The 16,230-nt window shown below is 41.1% G+C and overlaps 1 protein-coding gene across 6 annotated transcripts in view; it reads left to right on the forward strand.

The window, feature by feature from the left end:
* Positions 1–16,230, forward strand: part of iav (transient receptor potential cation channel subfamily V iav) — a 44,154-nt gene that overhangs the window by 22,514 nt on the left and 5,410 nt on the right. For 5 of the 6 annotated variants that reach the window (XR_006261437.1, XM_043422694.1, XM_043422696.1 and 2 more), the window contains exons 7-14: positions 2,578–2,693; positions 2,881–3,117; positions 3,349–3,500; positions 10,680–10,896; positions 13,091–13,252; positions 13,344–13,541; positions 14,376–14,485; positions 15,129–15,478. Coding sequence is in view for 5 of the 6 variants with exons in the window: in XM_043422694.1 (XP_043278629.1) it covers positions 2,578–2,693; positions 2,881–3,117; positions 3,349–3,500; positions 10,680–10,896; positions 13,091–13,252; positions 13,344–13,541; positions 14,376–14,485; positions 15,129–15,478 (1,542 nt within the window). In the remaining variant the exon portion in view is untranslated. The remainder of the gene's footprint in view (positions 1–2,577; positions 2,694–2,880; positions 3,118–3,348; positions 3,501–10,679; positions 10,897–13,090; positions 13,253–13,343; positions 13,542–14,375; positions 14,486–15,128; positions 15,479–16,230) is intronic. The other variant, XM_043422698.1, reaches the window with a different exon arrangement.

Raw genomic sequence — 16,230 nt, forward strand, 5'->3', positions numbered from 1 at the left:
TCCTTTGTACAAGGTACCAGAGTTTATATATAGCGGTAGGTCTGTGCGAATGAGTGGGTGCGCGAAGCAGTGTAGCGATGTAACTGGAGGCAATGGTAGTAGTAAAGGTGTTGGAGTTTTCGCGCGAGAACGCGGATTGCAACTCTCTCGCGGCGAATTCAATCTTCGTGAAAAGCTCGACTTCTCTACATGTATTGCTTCCGTCTACCTCAACGACTGCTTCTGCACCAACATCCTACTGGAGTTTTCTCGGAGATCTTCCTCGATGTATTCGCGTGGGAAGGCCTACTCCTTTTGCTCCCAACTGCGACGTGCTGTATGAGAAGAGGGAGGAAGGGAAGCAAAGAGAGGGAGAGAGAGAGAGAGGAAAGTAGAATGAGGAAACACGAAAGTATACAGCACTGGGAATTACCGAAGCTGCTAGTGAAAGAACCATTGAGAAGGAAAGGAAATTCGAAGAAGCAAGATCCCAATTCCCTACGTACGAGAAATGTAACGCTGTCAAAGATCGTCCTTGTGTTACGTTTTACTATGTGTATTTTTTTCGTTTGCTTTTTTCTCATAAATAGAGAAGACTTACAAAGATTTTTTTTTCTCGTATGACATTTTCCAAGAACCATATATCCATGCAAAATTCATTACGAAAATGAGACATCGGCTCAAGAGGCTCGAACTGCAGTCAGTGTTCCTTTTTTTTTTAATAATTCTTCGGTAGTGAATGTTCTCGATTGTGTATATTCTCGAGAATATTATTGGAAAAAAAAATACGTTAGAAAAGACGAACGTAGAATTACTTTTGAGTAATGAATTGGTGAAAATTTGAAAATTCGTAAGACACCTGAAACTCAAACGACTTTGGAAACAAATGAAATTCCGAGACGAACTTTCCGGAGGAAATTCATTAAAATTTTCGAATATTCCATAGAGAGTATTCCAATGGAAAATGCAATTGTCGAACGAGTGAACTTCAGCACTTGTTTATTTGTTTCCCTGAACAATTAGCAATTAGTGCCCGAGGATTTTATTATTAGCTCGTTCATTCGAGGTTAATCGTATGAGATGACCGGTGGATGAAAACGTATATTGCGTTTCCACTTTAAGACGAGAAGGGAAGTGGCTCTTCAGATATTCCAAGTGGCTAATGAAGGTCCTTTAAGCAAACGGCGAAGGGTAGAGGGATGGTGGAGAATATAAAAAGTTGGGGTTATTTTCAGTGCCGCGCGCGTAATTGTAATAGAAAAAAAAGAAAACAAAAGAAAGAGAGAGAGAGAGAGAGAGAATGAAGAAGACCAGGAAACTAAAACTTGTCTGACCTTATCCTCTGTTGAATTAGAGGATGATTAAGGATTAACGACTTCGGGAAATCCTTTTGGGGAAACGCTCAGTAGCTGTGGCCGGAGGCTGTGGTACAGGAGATTCTCAAGAGAGGAGAGTAGAAAGAAGAGAGAGAGAGAGAGAGAAAGCTATATAAGTCTTCAGGCTGAGTCAAATTTAATCTCTGAGGCAGGTGGCTCGATGTTTGGGGGAACCACGTGAACGTTAAGTAAGAAGAAGTACCATCTCTCGACATTTTCGCACAAACTAACTGTGCCGATCCCACCAGCACTCCACAGTGGCACAGCCAGACAGCGAAGAGCATTCATAGTTCCTCCTTCTTCCCCTTTCCTTTTCCTCTCCGTCTCTCACTCTGATATGGAAGCAGCAAAGTACCATCTCCAGGCCCGTAATTATAAGTGCGTCATGATAGTCGAAAATCTCTCCTCTTGCAACCGCAGAACGAACCTCTCAACTTTCTTCCCTCTTACTCACCTCTTCAAGCACTCTTACCATCGTTCTCTCTCCCTCTCTTGCATTAAGCAACTTTCCAATGTACGTATGTGTAAGTCAAATAACTAGCCCTTGTTGCGATTTCCACATCGTCCATTCCGGATGCAAGCCGTCGTCATTGAAATTAACGCGATTCCTTCACTTTTTCATCATGTAGGACGCTTCAAAACTCAACATAACGTCAATCCATCTTTCAACGAAATACTAGAATTTTATCATTATAGCATCGTCTCCCTTCTCGTTCACATATACATCATCATCTTCAACAAGAGTCCTGAACAGGCCATTCAAACGTGCCCGTATCCACATCCATCGATTTACGAGGCATCCGAACCAATTCTACCGGATTGTGAACCTGAATATTTTGTTTTTTTTTTATATGACCAACTATACAAAGTTTTTATTCTCCGGGCAGGGAAGAAGGGTCAGGATCGTTGTTGAGATATCCATTGATCGAATGGATTGAGATAGCATACTGGAGCAACCAGTTAACCTTCGGAATTTTTATTAATGTCCCATTACTGGCTCGTCGAAAAAAGAACTCTTCTCTCGATACCATGGTAGCCCAAATGTCTATCCCGTTAAAATGCACGTTTTGGTACATCCTGTACAGACCTCATTCGTATATTTTTTTTTATCTCATCATTTCTACGCTCCCTTTATATACCGGCTATTCTCGGGCACTAACTCGTACATTTCGACGAAGGATTTTTTGTCTGTATTTTCTTTTTTATCTCTTATTCTTTTCAGATTGGAATTCCGCTCTATTCATCATATTGAATGGAACGAAGGAGGAGCATCTGGACATGCTCGACGGTGGAATAATTCAACGTTTGCTGGAAGAAAAATGGAAAACGTTTGCACGCGTGAGACCGATTTTCTTTCACAATTACTCCATACGTTTTATGCACCTTTTTAACATATATAACTGTGACATTGGCGAGCTTGCAGTTACTTTTTGCTCTTTTTCGAGCTGGTCTGTGAATGACTCGGGGTAATTTTTAATGAATATTTTCTCTCTCATTCTCCGCTGCTTCCGGTCGCAAAAAACAGTTGCAGTTTCTCAAGAGGCTTATAATTCTGGTTTTTCATCTGACTTCGCTGTCACTGGCCGTTTATTTACGGCCAGCCAATGTCGAGGCCGACATGCTCGCATGGCCCGAAGAACTCGTCGACGTTGGCCGTACAATCGCCGAATCTGTTACGGTCATAGGTGTCCTCAGTTACATTCTTATCCAGCTCGGTGGTGAAGTCGTCAATATCGGTCTCATCTCATTTCTCAAACAGTTGGTGAGTCTAGCCTACTTCGAAATAGTTAATCACAAACGAGTCATAACTGCAAATGAATGCTCTCAAATATGATGAATAGTTTAGCAAACTGCATATACGTTGAAATAACCGAAACTACTTAATCGGAAGAGAGTAAAACATTTAGACGTTAAACCAGAGATGAGTATTAATCCCGAGTGAATATGAAGCGAACTCAAGGAATTTTCTCTGTTTGATTTAACATGTCTCAAGAGTCACGAGCCAGCCAAATTCATATTTCTCCTCAGCAATATTCTCATTCTCGCTTGTATACCGTACCGTCTCGTCGGCGACCGTCATTCGGAAGATGCTATTCTCGTCATAGCCGTACCAGGATCGTGGTTTCTGCTCATGTTCTTTGCTGGGTAAGAATTCCATTGAGAGTACACAAGCGCATATAGATACGTACACGTTAATGAAAGCCTATACAGGATATCATACGAAAAATATGAAAAACCATGAAATTTCAAACTAATCGTACACGAAAAGAGTCAGAATATCCAAGTTCATTTTAAATCAACGACGCAAACTCGAACGTTTTATGTCCATACACTAATATCAAAAGTATCTTCATCTATCCGAGATGAAATTTTAACCGAGGTCATGCAGCAAAGGATCTCATATATATCCTATTCATCGTTATTTGCCCTATTCATAAATTACCTCTATAAATGAAATATAGAATGAAAAAGTAGCGCAAGTACACGTGCTTTTTCCCCCCCATCATGTACGTGTATACTGACCATCCTCCTGTATCTGCCTTTTTCTCGCTCAGCCTGTAATAACTCTCTTTCCCCAAGTGCATCAACGTTTTACACAAATAACACAAGTACGAGTTTACGTGTGTGTTGTACATTTACAAATATGTGTATTATCCATGCGTACATTTATATATACTATACAGAGAAGAAATAGATGCAAGCATTTTACAGATGGATGAGTGGGTGTTCGAGGGTGTATGCGCTCGTGTAAATGCGAAACGACACGAGGGGGATGTATCTCGCACGGAGGCTCGCATTCTCCAATCTCTCTCTTTCTCCCTGCCCGTGTATTTACATACATATATACATAGGATCGGCCGAACGAGAACGAAGCACGGTGTAGAGCAGCACGTAAACCAGCTACGTATTTACGCGAGTTAATTTACAAGTGGCGCGGTCCCTCGAGCCCTCTGAATGGCACAGCTACAATTATCTTCATATATTCATATATATATGTGTGTGTGTGTGTGTGTGTGTGTGTATGTGTACGTACGTACGTACATACATGTGTGCTCCCATACACATGGTGAATGAGGCTGAGGAGAGAACGTACATACTATATACAAGTTCTGATGGCCCAATCAGAGGGGAGGTCGTCACGCGACTCGGTTAATACTCACCCTCGCGCCCAACTTGCTTCACAACTCTTCTTCAATTCCCATACCGCTGCTGCCTGCTGCTGAACAAGCATTGCAAAGGCGCATATGTCCTATTCAAGCGTCTATCTCAATATCTGCCTGGCTCTCCCATCACCTTTCGTACATCGTTAACTTTTTACATCTTTTAACATATACTTATATTATTTTTCATAAATGCAAATTTGTCTTTTGCTTTACATATTCATTATTATAATATTGCATTTTTCAGATTTGCAATTCTATGATTTTCTCGAGATTTTTCTATATATTCCTTCATGTTAAAGATTTAATATTTGACACCAGACTGCGGGCCTTGCCTGCGTCAGTCTCGCCGAATCTCAGCCTTGAAATCACACGACACAGTCGGATTTCCATAAATCAGGTCCGAAATAGTAAATTATCTTCTCAGCTCTGCGCTCTTCTTTACATACATGTAAATAAGTGAGGAGATGGGATTTCGAGGTTCGGGCTCAAATATTGTGCTCATCATTTCTCTTCGTTTTTTTTTTCTCTTTGAAATGTTTTACATATTTGCCAATAAGTCGAAGAAAATATCAGAAAACCTAATCGATCCACGAGCATTTATATTTTTACTAAATTCCATTTGGTCAACAGACAGAATCAGTTACATAAGCTGACCTCGAATTTTTGAACTTTATGTTTTTCGACACCGTTTGATCGATGACAAAAAAGCTCTAACAACGCATCTGTAACGATATCGGAGATCCGCCGACCGAGCATTTTCCTAATTGGTCCAACCGCGTCGGAAAATTGAACTTTTGAAATTTCGCAGCTATCTTTCTCGCTATCACGGTGACAATAAGATACCGACACTCTTAATGCTGGAGATCGCCGGAGTTATACATAAACCGCTGGCAGTCAAATTAATCGTTTGTTAATAGTATCAAATCGTATGGCGACGCTCATGAATTTCATTCGTCCAATCAATATAGTTTCCTTCATTGATGCATTGATTCAATGAGGTCTTTCACTCAATGGACATAACTTTTGCTGAATTCACGGCTTCATTATTATTTTTTCCCCTCTCACAATAGGATTGCCTTTTATCCTCGACGAATAGGATTTCCGACCCCGCATACATAGAAGCATATACAAGAAGCACAAAGCTCTGTAAGCAGAAACGTTGGCAAAACATGGATGTATGCTGGAAATAAATGATAGGTGAGAAATACAGGAGGTAATCTATCATTCTACTCTCAAGCTTTCCCCCTTACTTTTTTTTTTCATCGAGGACAAGTAGAAAATCGATATGTCGGTGTTGAAGACGCTTGCGGATGTTATTGAATAAACGATCGTTTGTACAGGTATTTACAAACTTTGTTGATCTCGACGGTACGTCAGACGTGATCGACTTATCAATTTCTCCATCAAGTGTTACGAATATTCCCTGGAAGGCCAATAGTACTTTCACATTTGGCGGTGTGTTCTGGACAGTCGAAAATTCTATTAATGCCAACTTAATTCAATAACTTATCGCAAAGACCCACATAGAATTTGTGTGTTCTTTCTTCTTCTTCTTGAAGAAAGAAAAAGAAAGCTTCCTATGATAAAAATCCTAGTTTTCACCGCAGAAGCGTCAAACTTTAGAATGTCATTTTGGCAAGAATATATAAGAATATATATGAGCACATGGAACAGTTCGTGCTATTCGTCTCTGAGGCGATTTTTAGTATGAAATCCAAGTTATGAAATGGTGCGTCGAAGTGTTTTTAAAGAGTGATTCGTCGTGGCTTGAAATATCGGAAGTCGATAAACTTTTCTGGATATATAGAACACATCGGATCGTTTGTATGCCTGATTCTTTCTTGCTCACCCGTCTCCTTCCTTTCTCTCTTCTTTTTTCATGGAAATGGTACTCGCGGTTTACTCGCTGGTTGGTCGTGCGAATCGGGCCAACGGGTATAGCCACGAAAAAGCTCAGAGAGTTTCGGCGTGGCTTCTTCACAGGAAAATATCAGAAACTTTTTTTTATTGATGGATAAGACCGCGAAGAATGTATACTTGTGTGTATGTGTAGGGAAAGAGAGAGAGAGAGAGAGAAACGAGAAAGAGCACGAGAGGACGTTCAGAAAGAAAATAAAGATGAAATAAAGCCTCTTGCTCGTTTCGAACCTTCCGCTGCTGTCTCTGTTTCTTCGCGCCTCCCCATTCGCAGCTAAAACTGCCACCAGCCCGAGCCTTTGTTTCTAACTCTACACTCGGCTCTTTATATATCTGTATATATATACAGATTTTTTCTCCTCCACATACCCATTCGTATATGCATTACCACAGAGGGGTTCCGAGTTTACTCGTCCTCGAGCCTCCTTTTATCATTCACCATTTTTTTCTACTCTCCTTATTCCTTTTTCTTCTTTTCATACTACTTGCTTACGCGATGACGTTCCCTTTCAGAGCGCTTTTCCACGGACATTTCCAGGCGTCACACACGAGCCACCAAATGGCCCCCCTTCAAGATTCTCGACGGAAGAGAACTGATGAAAAATGAAAAAATTATTTCGAAAGGGTTACAGCAATGAGTTCGGTAACCGAGCACCCCTCGACTTATTTTCACTACTTTCTCGCAAAACTCTAATTCTTGAATTAAATCAAAAGCATTGAAACCGTCAGAGAGATAAGTCGTAATTTACAATCTTTTAAAAGAACTTTTCTCCAACAAAACCTTAATGAAAATCAACTTTGAAAAATCGTTGCAAGTATAAGAAATTTTATTACGATCCTTCAGAAAAATCATCATTCATCAGAAAAAAAAAACAAAAAATGAAAAGCCATCGCGAAAAAGACGTTCATTTTCTCCACAACTTTGCAGCACTTCCAAATGTTGACGTTAGTTTGATTTCAAAGGATCGCGTCATATTATCATCTCTCGAGAAGAAGAGGGCAAAGAAAAAACAAGCGCAAGATTCCAGTAAAAGCAGAGACAAATACGTGAAGAGCATGATATTACTTTCAACAAGTGTACTTTGCGGGCATCGGGGTTAATCCGTCATTATATTCCGGTGTGAGGTTGCAAAATTTCACCCCGTGGGGTTGTTTGGAAGGAGGGCGTTTTGCGAAGGATATCAGTGAGGAGTTTTTTGGAGGTTGGGAAGGAAATGGGACTGGGGGATGATTTCATATCTCTGGTATATACATATACGAACTCTGGAGCTTTAATCCATACATAGATATATGGATGCACACATGTAGGGCAGACAAAGGGAGAGGGGGGAATATGGAGGGTTAAAGAGAAGGGCCGCGAACGGTGTGCATCGTCCGCGAGTCCCGCGACATACATCGTGCACGTGACCAACATACGAAACAACGTTTGTTCCAACCGGGTGCAAGCCCTGGGCTAACCAGAGCTCAAACTCACCGCCTCCCTCCTTTCTTTTCCTTCTCTTCCACACAGTTTTATCGCTGTTTCCCTCTTTTTCCCTTAATCCCCCAGCCCCCTTTCCTCTTTCCTCTTTGCTCTCTTGCCTAGTCTCGTTTTCTACCCTTCCAACCATTCGATTGCCCATATCGCTCGTTTGCTCTTGGTTTTTGGAACGAGAAAAGGTTAGAAAAAAAAGAAATCAACAGGATGACGATAAAAGGGAAAAGTAGAAGAGGCAGGGGACAGGGAAAAGAGAAGCCAACCACCGACAGGAGTTACACAGGACATAAAAATTTTCCAACTCTCTAACTTCGTTGTCGAGATTGAGTTGAGTTTTAGGGTCTGGTGGGCGACGTTGCAGGACAAGAGGAAATAGAATGAGAGGCTCACGATAAAACAAACTTAGTGACCACCGACGCCAACCAACCACATACACGCTCTCATGTACACATGAATACGTGTCTTCTTGTATGTATATTTACACCCATATACTTACATCGACGTACACGTATTGAGGTAACTCGCCCAATATTAGGTGGAAGCTAAAACGGTGAACAAACGGTCCTCGCTTTACCATCTCGAAATATGAGGGAGCCACTATTTTTCCTCGTTATTAAATTATCACTCCTCATACATAGAAATTATTTTGTTTGGCCATTTCGTTTATGCGACTCGTGGATAGAGTCCGGGCAATCTGATCGAACAATCAAAACTTTCAATGCCTGAAAATGGCGATACTTTACTCAATCTCAGCTCGATGGATATTTTTTCTCAATTTTACTCTCAGCTTATCCCGGCATTGATTGTTTCGAGGTTTTAGTGTTTCAATATTTGAGTATCCGACAGGGGGATCTGGCCAATTTACTTTATGACTCATGCTCATAACCTATAAAATCCCCAAAATTACTAGAGATATAACGAAGTGTGAGATTCTTAATTGTCGAAGAATATGTTCTCTCATTTTATGGAATTGTCTTGAATTGTTTTCAGAATTCAATCTGTTTTTGGATCGTAACACAACTGACGAATTTAGAAATAACTGAAAAGATAAAATGGTCGCCACGTGTACTGGAATTCTGTCTGAGGAGAAATAAGCTGGTTGACGAGGCCGCGTTAATCTCCTGATTTTTCGCCGAACACTTTTCTCTCCTCCGTCGACGCGCTTCTTCCAAGCACTCCCGCCGTTTTGACGCGCCTAAGCCTAAGCCGTGACTCCTTGTCAGGACCAGTGACGCGCGCACCCCTTCCCACTGCTGCCAGAGTCGGGGAGAGGAAAGTGGGACCGCTTCGAGCACTTCGTGATAACAACAGTGATAGTGGGGGTAAAAGGGTCTCGAGGGGAAGGGCGACGGCACAATGTCCAATGAGGAGTAAATAACTTTCAGCGCGAAATAATTTCAACACAAGTTAGGCTGAATCAGAATCGGATCGATTATCAAGCAAAAGTAAACCACCAATAATTGAATAGATAATTAAATCGAAATTTATTATTTTTTGAAGAAATTTCTATTGTTGTTTTTTGTTCATTAATATACCAGATAACATTCATCGACTATCGCAGGTAGCAATGAAAAAAGCAAATTTTGTTCCAGTACCGGAAATTCGAATGGTCTCTCGTTTTATTATTCGTAATTCCGTAAACAAAAAAGCCTGGAAAAACTATAGAGGAATACGAGAGGGTTAAATATCAAGGACTTTTGCTAACACACGTAAACAATTAAAATTGGAGGAAATCTGGACTAGATGATCTCAATGGCCCCTTGAAAAGTGTGGGTGGAGTGTGATCGATTGGAAAATGCATTTGCGTAATAATAATACACGCACGGATTGTATGGGATCGAGGCAATTCTGAACTGACTGTTGGTCTCCGAAACGTGCACCAACCAACTCGATATTTCGAGAACTGGAGGATCAAGAGGGACAGAACGGAGGGGAGGGGGGGGGAGAGGACTCTCCCTCTCTCTAGAGAGAGAGAGAGAGAGAGAGAGAGAGAAAGGAATGACAATGGAGAGTATACAAATGGCACAACTATAGATCGTGTTTATGCCGTGAATTCTCTACGTGTATGGCATTTGCGTGTGGGATCGTTACGCGATACCTTCCAGTGAGATTAGGAAGTGCTTTGATTACCGATCGATCGATAATATAGACGCCATACCAATGTTCCATTTCTCTCTATCCCTCTCCATCTGGCAATTTCCCTATTTCAGGTCCATCCACATACTCGTAACATTCGAATGTTCAGTATATCGCGGCACGCCAGCTGACTCTGTCACACCTCTGATCGAAATTCATATTCCCTCTTTCTCTTGTTCTCTCTCTCTCTCTCTCTCCCTCTCTGTCCCTCTTGCATTTTGAGCCATTTTCCATCGACTGCAAACTGCTGGCAAATGAAAAGCCCTAAACACCAGGATTCAACGCTAGGATCGATACCGACTCGGTCCTTTTGCTTCCTAGCTTTGAATTTATCTACATAAGCGACGAATCGGTACTACATATGTGCATATATATTTATATATAATGGATCAGTAGACGGTGTAAGAGACAGAGAGAGAGAGAGAAAGAGAAACAAAACGATCAGCCAGTTTACCGTTACAACGGACAATGACGAAAGCTATGAATATATATGCATGTATATATATTGCGTGTACGTATCTATGCTGCATTCATACGAGCGTATGTATACGAATGTGTATGTAGTACAATTATAACGACGTCGCATTATAATGACTGCTTGAAACGCATTCGGCTTTATCTCGTTTGCAGAGCGGTACGACTGACCGGACCGTTCGTCACGATGGTCTACAGTATGATAACCGGTGACATGCTGACCTTTGGCATCATATACATGGTCGTACTCTTCGGCTTCTCACAATCCTTCTACTTCCTTTACAAAGGCTTTCCCGGTGTAAAATCATCACTTTATAGCTCTTATCACTCAACCTGGATGGCTCTATTCCAGATCACACTCGGCGATTACAGTGTAAGATATTTTTTCATAACGCTACTTTACACGTGCTTACGATTTTTCATTGCTTTTTCTTCCGTGAGGCAAGGACGAGGGGTTCGTTCTCTTGGGATTTATTAGGGTCCGTCCGGTGTTAGGATTTTCGAGGTACTTTTACAGCGTCCCAGATTTGGGCGTTCTTCCAATTCAGTTTTCTCTCGGGACATTTTATAGGTAATATTTGAATAATTCACGTTTTGTTTAAAAATTCAACGAAACGAATCGCCGCTGTCATTCGAGATCACGTTCCTCCAATTACACCTCAAGATTTATCTTCGTCATTCGTTGTTTTCTCGTTGTCTTCGTTTGATTCGAATGAGGAGCGTTGCAGTTGCTTTCCCCATAACGAAGAATATATCAGCCAAAGTATAAAACGAATACAAATCCATTATTTCGATGATTTAACTTTCGGGAATACGTACACGAAAGGAGAATACCGCGAGTTCGAGACTCCTCTTCATCACAGCTCCATTGCCGGTCTGCGGGACTCGAACGGTGCCGGTGGAGAGAAAACAATTGTGAAAAGGAGGAAGCGGAGGCCACGAGACTCTAGTGTTTCTCATAGTCAGGAGCGAGAACATTAATTGAGCCGGATAGAGTGTATGAACGTCACGCCGAAAAGGGAAAGGGTTACTCTTGTTAGGGGCTGCTTGCCACCGCTTTCCTAACTTCTATTTTCGACCCCTATATTTCTCGTTCACCTCTCGGTTGAACCACCCCTTTCCCCAATTCACTCGCTTTCCCCTTCACACTCACTCGTCCCGGCTCGCTACGAAACGAAGGAAAAAGACCAAGTTTCCTTTTTTTTTATTTTTTTTTTTTTTTTTTTTTATTAGTCCACCCGAACTTCAGTCCCAGTTGAGAGGCTCCACCCCCCGACCCCCTGGATCTTTTCGCAAGGATGGGAGGGAAGATATGGGGAATGGAGCATTACTGGAGCTCCTACGTGGTACCGGTCATAGCCGACAACGCGAGCCATGAAATATCGCCCGTCGTCCGGTCAATATATTGCGGAGGCAACCCTGCTTTCCCATCCTCCCTCCTCAAACCACCCTTCCACCCGTTTTTCCTATATTTACTACAGCGTGTTCGCGCGATCCGTTTAACCGCGGACGCACGCGAACAGCATAAGCCTCCAATCCTTCTCCCTCGCCCTCCCCCCCCCCCCCCCCTCCCACTCTGCCTCCTCTCTCGTTCCCGCTTTCTTTATTCTTTGCTCCCTTACTTTTATACGTGGCTCTGGGGAAAAATAAGAATGCCGGAAAAACTTGGTATGAGAAGGAAATAAATGCCGTGCGAGTTTCTCAACGATATATGAAGAAAGGAGCGGCGGAGCACAGAGGAAAACGAGGAAATTGCGAAAATTTCTCTCTTCATTCTTCCCGTATATATGAGACATGCCTCGCCAAACAAGACAACTTCGTCCCATGACTTCTATTCATATTATCTACGATTTTCCCCTTCTTATAAAACGAGGCAATCTCTGAATTTCACCTATAGTCATCCACTCGCCGATGGAAAATTCATTCAGGCTTTCCTCATTTTTATATCGTTAAATCCCCTCCCTTTTATCTCTTTTCGAAACTGTAAAAAATCGATGATAGTTAACTTGGAAAACACCATTTCCATTTTCTACCAGCTAGTGCTCCAATTTCAGCTCAAAACGTTTATTCTTCAATGCAATCAACAACTTTGTAAAATACTTTTATGTTTAACTAAAATCAAAAGCATCGCGGTGAATCAGGGTTCGAAAATTCGACAAACTCCTCGGCGGCACGTCTTCCAAAGCTGATACGAAGAACCATGGTTCGATGAAAAACAGATTAAGATCGAATGTTGCCTGGAAAAGTATGTGTTGTTCGTGCTCATCGTAAGATTTTCTAGACTTCGTTTCTGGGCAAATTTTGCCGTTTGTTCGATGAGTATCAACCACTAATATAATCGAATCACCAATATTCTCCCGTCTCTCTGCACCCTCGACCGAAAAATCCCATTGACCAGTGCTACGTAGTACGCCATGAAAGACCGTCAATTAGAGCCTTTTCAAGTGTTAAAATTCATCGTTTTTCTTCTCCCTCTAAACTCAATCTCCCTTCGACTCACAATGAAAAAACTTACTCGACTGGAATTTTCAACGATTCTTGTTCCTCCAACTGTGCGATCTACAAAGTACTCGGATTTGAGCTACACGACTTATCCGAATTTGAGCAAAACTGTATTTGCCATTTTCATGGTACTCGTGCCAATTTTGTTGCTGAACATGCTTATCGCCATGATGGGAAACACCTACGCTCATGTCATTGAACAGAGCGAGAAGGAATGGATGAAACAGGTACGAAGCGTTCACGTCCACAAAAAAAGAATAATCCTATCGATGAAAAAATAACTTTTTTTTTCAAATATTTCCGCTCTTTTGTACTTAGTGGGCAAAAATCGTTGTTTCCCTTGAACGAGCAGTGTCTCAACAAGACGCCCACAATTATCTTCAAGAGTACAGTATTAAGCTTGGTCCAGGCGACGATCCGAACAATCCAGCCTCGGAACAACGAGGCGTAATGGTCATCAAAAGCAAATCAAAAACTCGGGCCCGGCAACGAAAGGGAGCAGTTGCCAATTGGAAGGTGATGAAATAAAGCAAACTTTTCGACTCTTACACGCCTTTGTATCTGTAATCAGCACTTTTATTCGATCGTTTACTATAATTAAGTGTAACAGCAGGTATTCATACAATTTCCCATTACAATCATTCTAATTCAGTAATCAATGTTTGAGATGTAATTTTGAGCGGGCGAGGCCTCAATGAATTGTACATGTTGTACGAGTACGTGTTTTAATTAAATACAAATGATTAATTAATTGTGATTTTGATGGATTTATCACAGCTCAATCATCGAACGAGCCTCGATCAATTTTATTAATTATCAATTTTAATACCAAAAGTTTTATTAGTTAAATATTATAATCGAGCCTTGAAATTTTCAATTATATATTATCAGTTGGTCAGCGAATACTTTAGGTACTCGAACATCAACGATTGATCGCACGATTGGAGATTTTTTCACACGGAAAGTTCCAATTATTCGATAAATGAAAATTCTCGAATTCCACCCCAGTGATTGGAATTTTGTAATGTTTGAAAATCCGGACGTTCATTCCGTTCAAATTCTCTGAGTTATTATCGTTTTTTTACTTTTATGTGGTTTTTCGAACTCGCATGATCTTCGAAATAATGAAGATACTTCTGTGAAATCCCTTGTCACTGAAACAATGATCGAAAAGCTCGCTCATAATTAGTGAACGGGAAAAAATAAAGGCACAAGAGTAGCGACCACGTCGAGGCTCAATTCGTGCAAAATAACTCAGTCGAGTTTCTATAATATTTTCTTTATTCCCGTGACGAGAAACGGCGAGAGTGACTGATCAATTCGTGTTTTTTTGTCCCTTTATATTTTCAGCGCGTGGGTAAGGTCACGATAAATGAGTTGAGAAAACGAGGAATGACCGGTGAAGAATTACGATGTATAATGTGGGGTCGTGCCTCATTCTCAACCCCCGTGAGAGCCAGGTACGATAAATCAATTTTTCATTCATAATTTTCTTATCTCGATCATCCATTATCTCGATCATCAAAGTAATTCCCCATTTGCGAAAAGGTTAAAGGAAAACAATTGTTTACGTCATTGAATATCAATCACACAGCGGTGACATTAAGGTCGTCCAGTGTTGCGACCTTGGAAATGGCCTGGATTATTATTTTTCGTATGTTTCGTCATTTCTAACGGCTTACGAAGTAGATGATAAAAATTTCCGATACCACGTAGAAATCAACTTTCGTTTTCATTTTATCGATTCCATTTATTTTTCCCGCGACCATATCCTTTGAAAGAAGCATTGAAGCATGGATATCGATTGTGAGGAAGCGTAATTTCTCGTGACGGAGGAAAATTTCGAAAGAGCTTCGTCGACTCGTTTGTTATTTTCAATCTTTCAAAAATATCATCCAAGCGATGCCTCTCAATCAGATAGTCCTCGATGAGTTCCCTTTTTCTTCTATCCAAACGCGATATCCTTCCATAAATATAGTACGAAAAGTTATTTCGTACCCCTTTTTATCTCCACGTAAGGAAATATACGACACGGCTAGCCCTCGATGTAAGTTTTTCCCTCATATTTTTCGGTTATTCCTTTTTATTACACCTCGCAATCAGTCCAAACATCGGTGAACTGGAAATGGGAGCGTCGAGCGGAGTCGCCGGAGGTTTCGGTGACGCCCTGACCGCGGCTCTAGACGTCATGGTCTTTGCCCACGACATCGACCTGACCACGGTGACCGAGAGAATACCAACTACGGACTCGGCCGCCAAAGCAGCGAAGTCACAGCAGCACCAATATGACCAGACCAAAGTGCCTTCTACCACTCTTATCCAACCACCAGCACCAAAATCTTCCTCGACCTGCTTACAAACGACTCCTTCCGAAAATCACGACTTGGCTCGAGCCAACGTATCCCGATTGACGCAGGACGAAAAGACGAGATGCCAAGTGTACGAAACCAGTGGTAAGTACCGCGACAAAATCTGATAAAAATCAAATGAAAAACGGCAAAAAGGGGGATATACACAGTCCTAACTTTATACGCTTCTATAAAATAGTCAGGAATCTCTCTCTTCGTTTTTGTAGTTTCTATCCTCACTTTTGTTCTTTTAGTCTCCATAAAATTTCATATTACTTGATCATCATATCGAATATTCATTTGAATTATTGGAACGCACTATAGGTTCCACGTAAGGATTCTAGTACCTTCGAGGCTAAAAAATGCAGAAAAATTCATAAGATACTTAAAATTGGTCACTGGTCCGTTCGGAGGATATCAAATAATGAGAGCGATTTGACTTCTTTTTAACTCTCTGCGACTCGTGTACTTTCCTTTTTTTGAACTCTTTTGTACGAGAGGATAGATCAAACGAAATAAACGGAGAGACTCGTATATGATATATATCTCAGATTCAGTGAACAGACTAAAGACTGGCACACACTTATCGATGTACAGGGTGTCCCGCATCACCCCATGTGGACATCCTTTCATTTCCAATAGAGCTAAAGAAATTGATGCATTTTTTTTTTAATTACTCTAAACTTTTTTTTTTATGGAACCGATTGGAATAGAAAAAATACGAAGAACCAAAATGATGGCCATATTTTTCTTCCATTCATTAGCATTAGCAGTGGAACGCGTGGCAGGAATTGGCGTCCTTGTAAAATTCAATAATTCATCAAGAAAAGTTTAGAAAAAAAATGTAATTCTGTAGC

This window comes from Venturia canescens, chromosome 6 (genome assembly GCF_019457755.1).
Source record: "Venturia canescens isolate UGA chromosome 6, ASM1945775v1, whole genome shotgun sequence".
Classification (NCBI taxonomy): Eukaryota; Metazoa; Arthropoda; class Insecta; order Hymenoptera; family Ichneumonidae; genus Venturia; species Venturia canescens.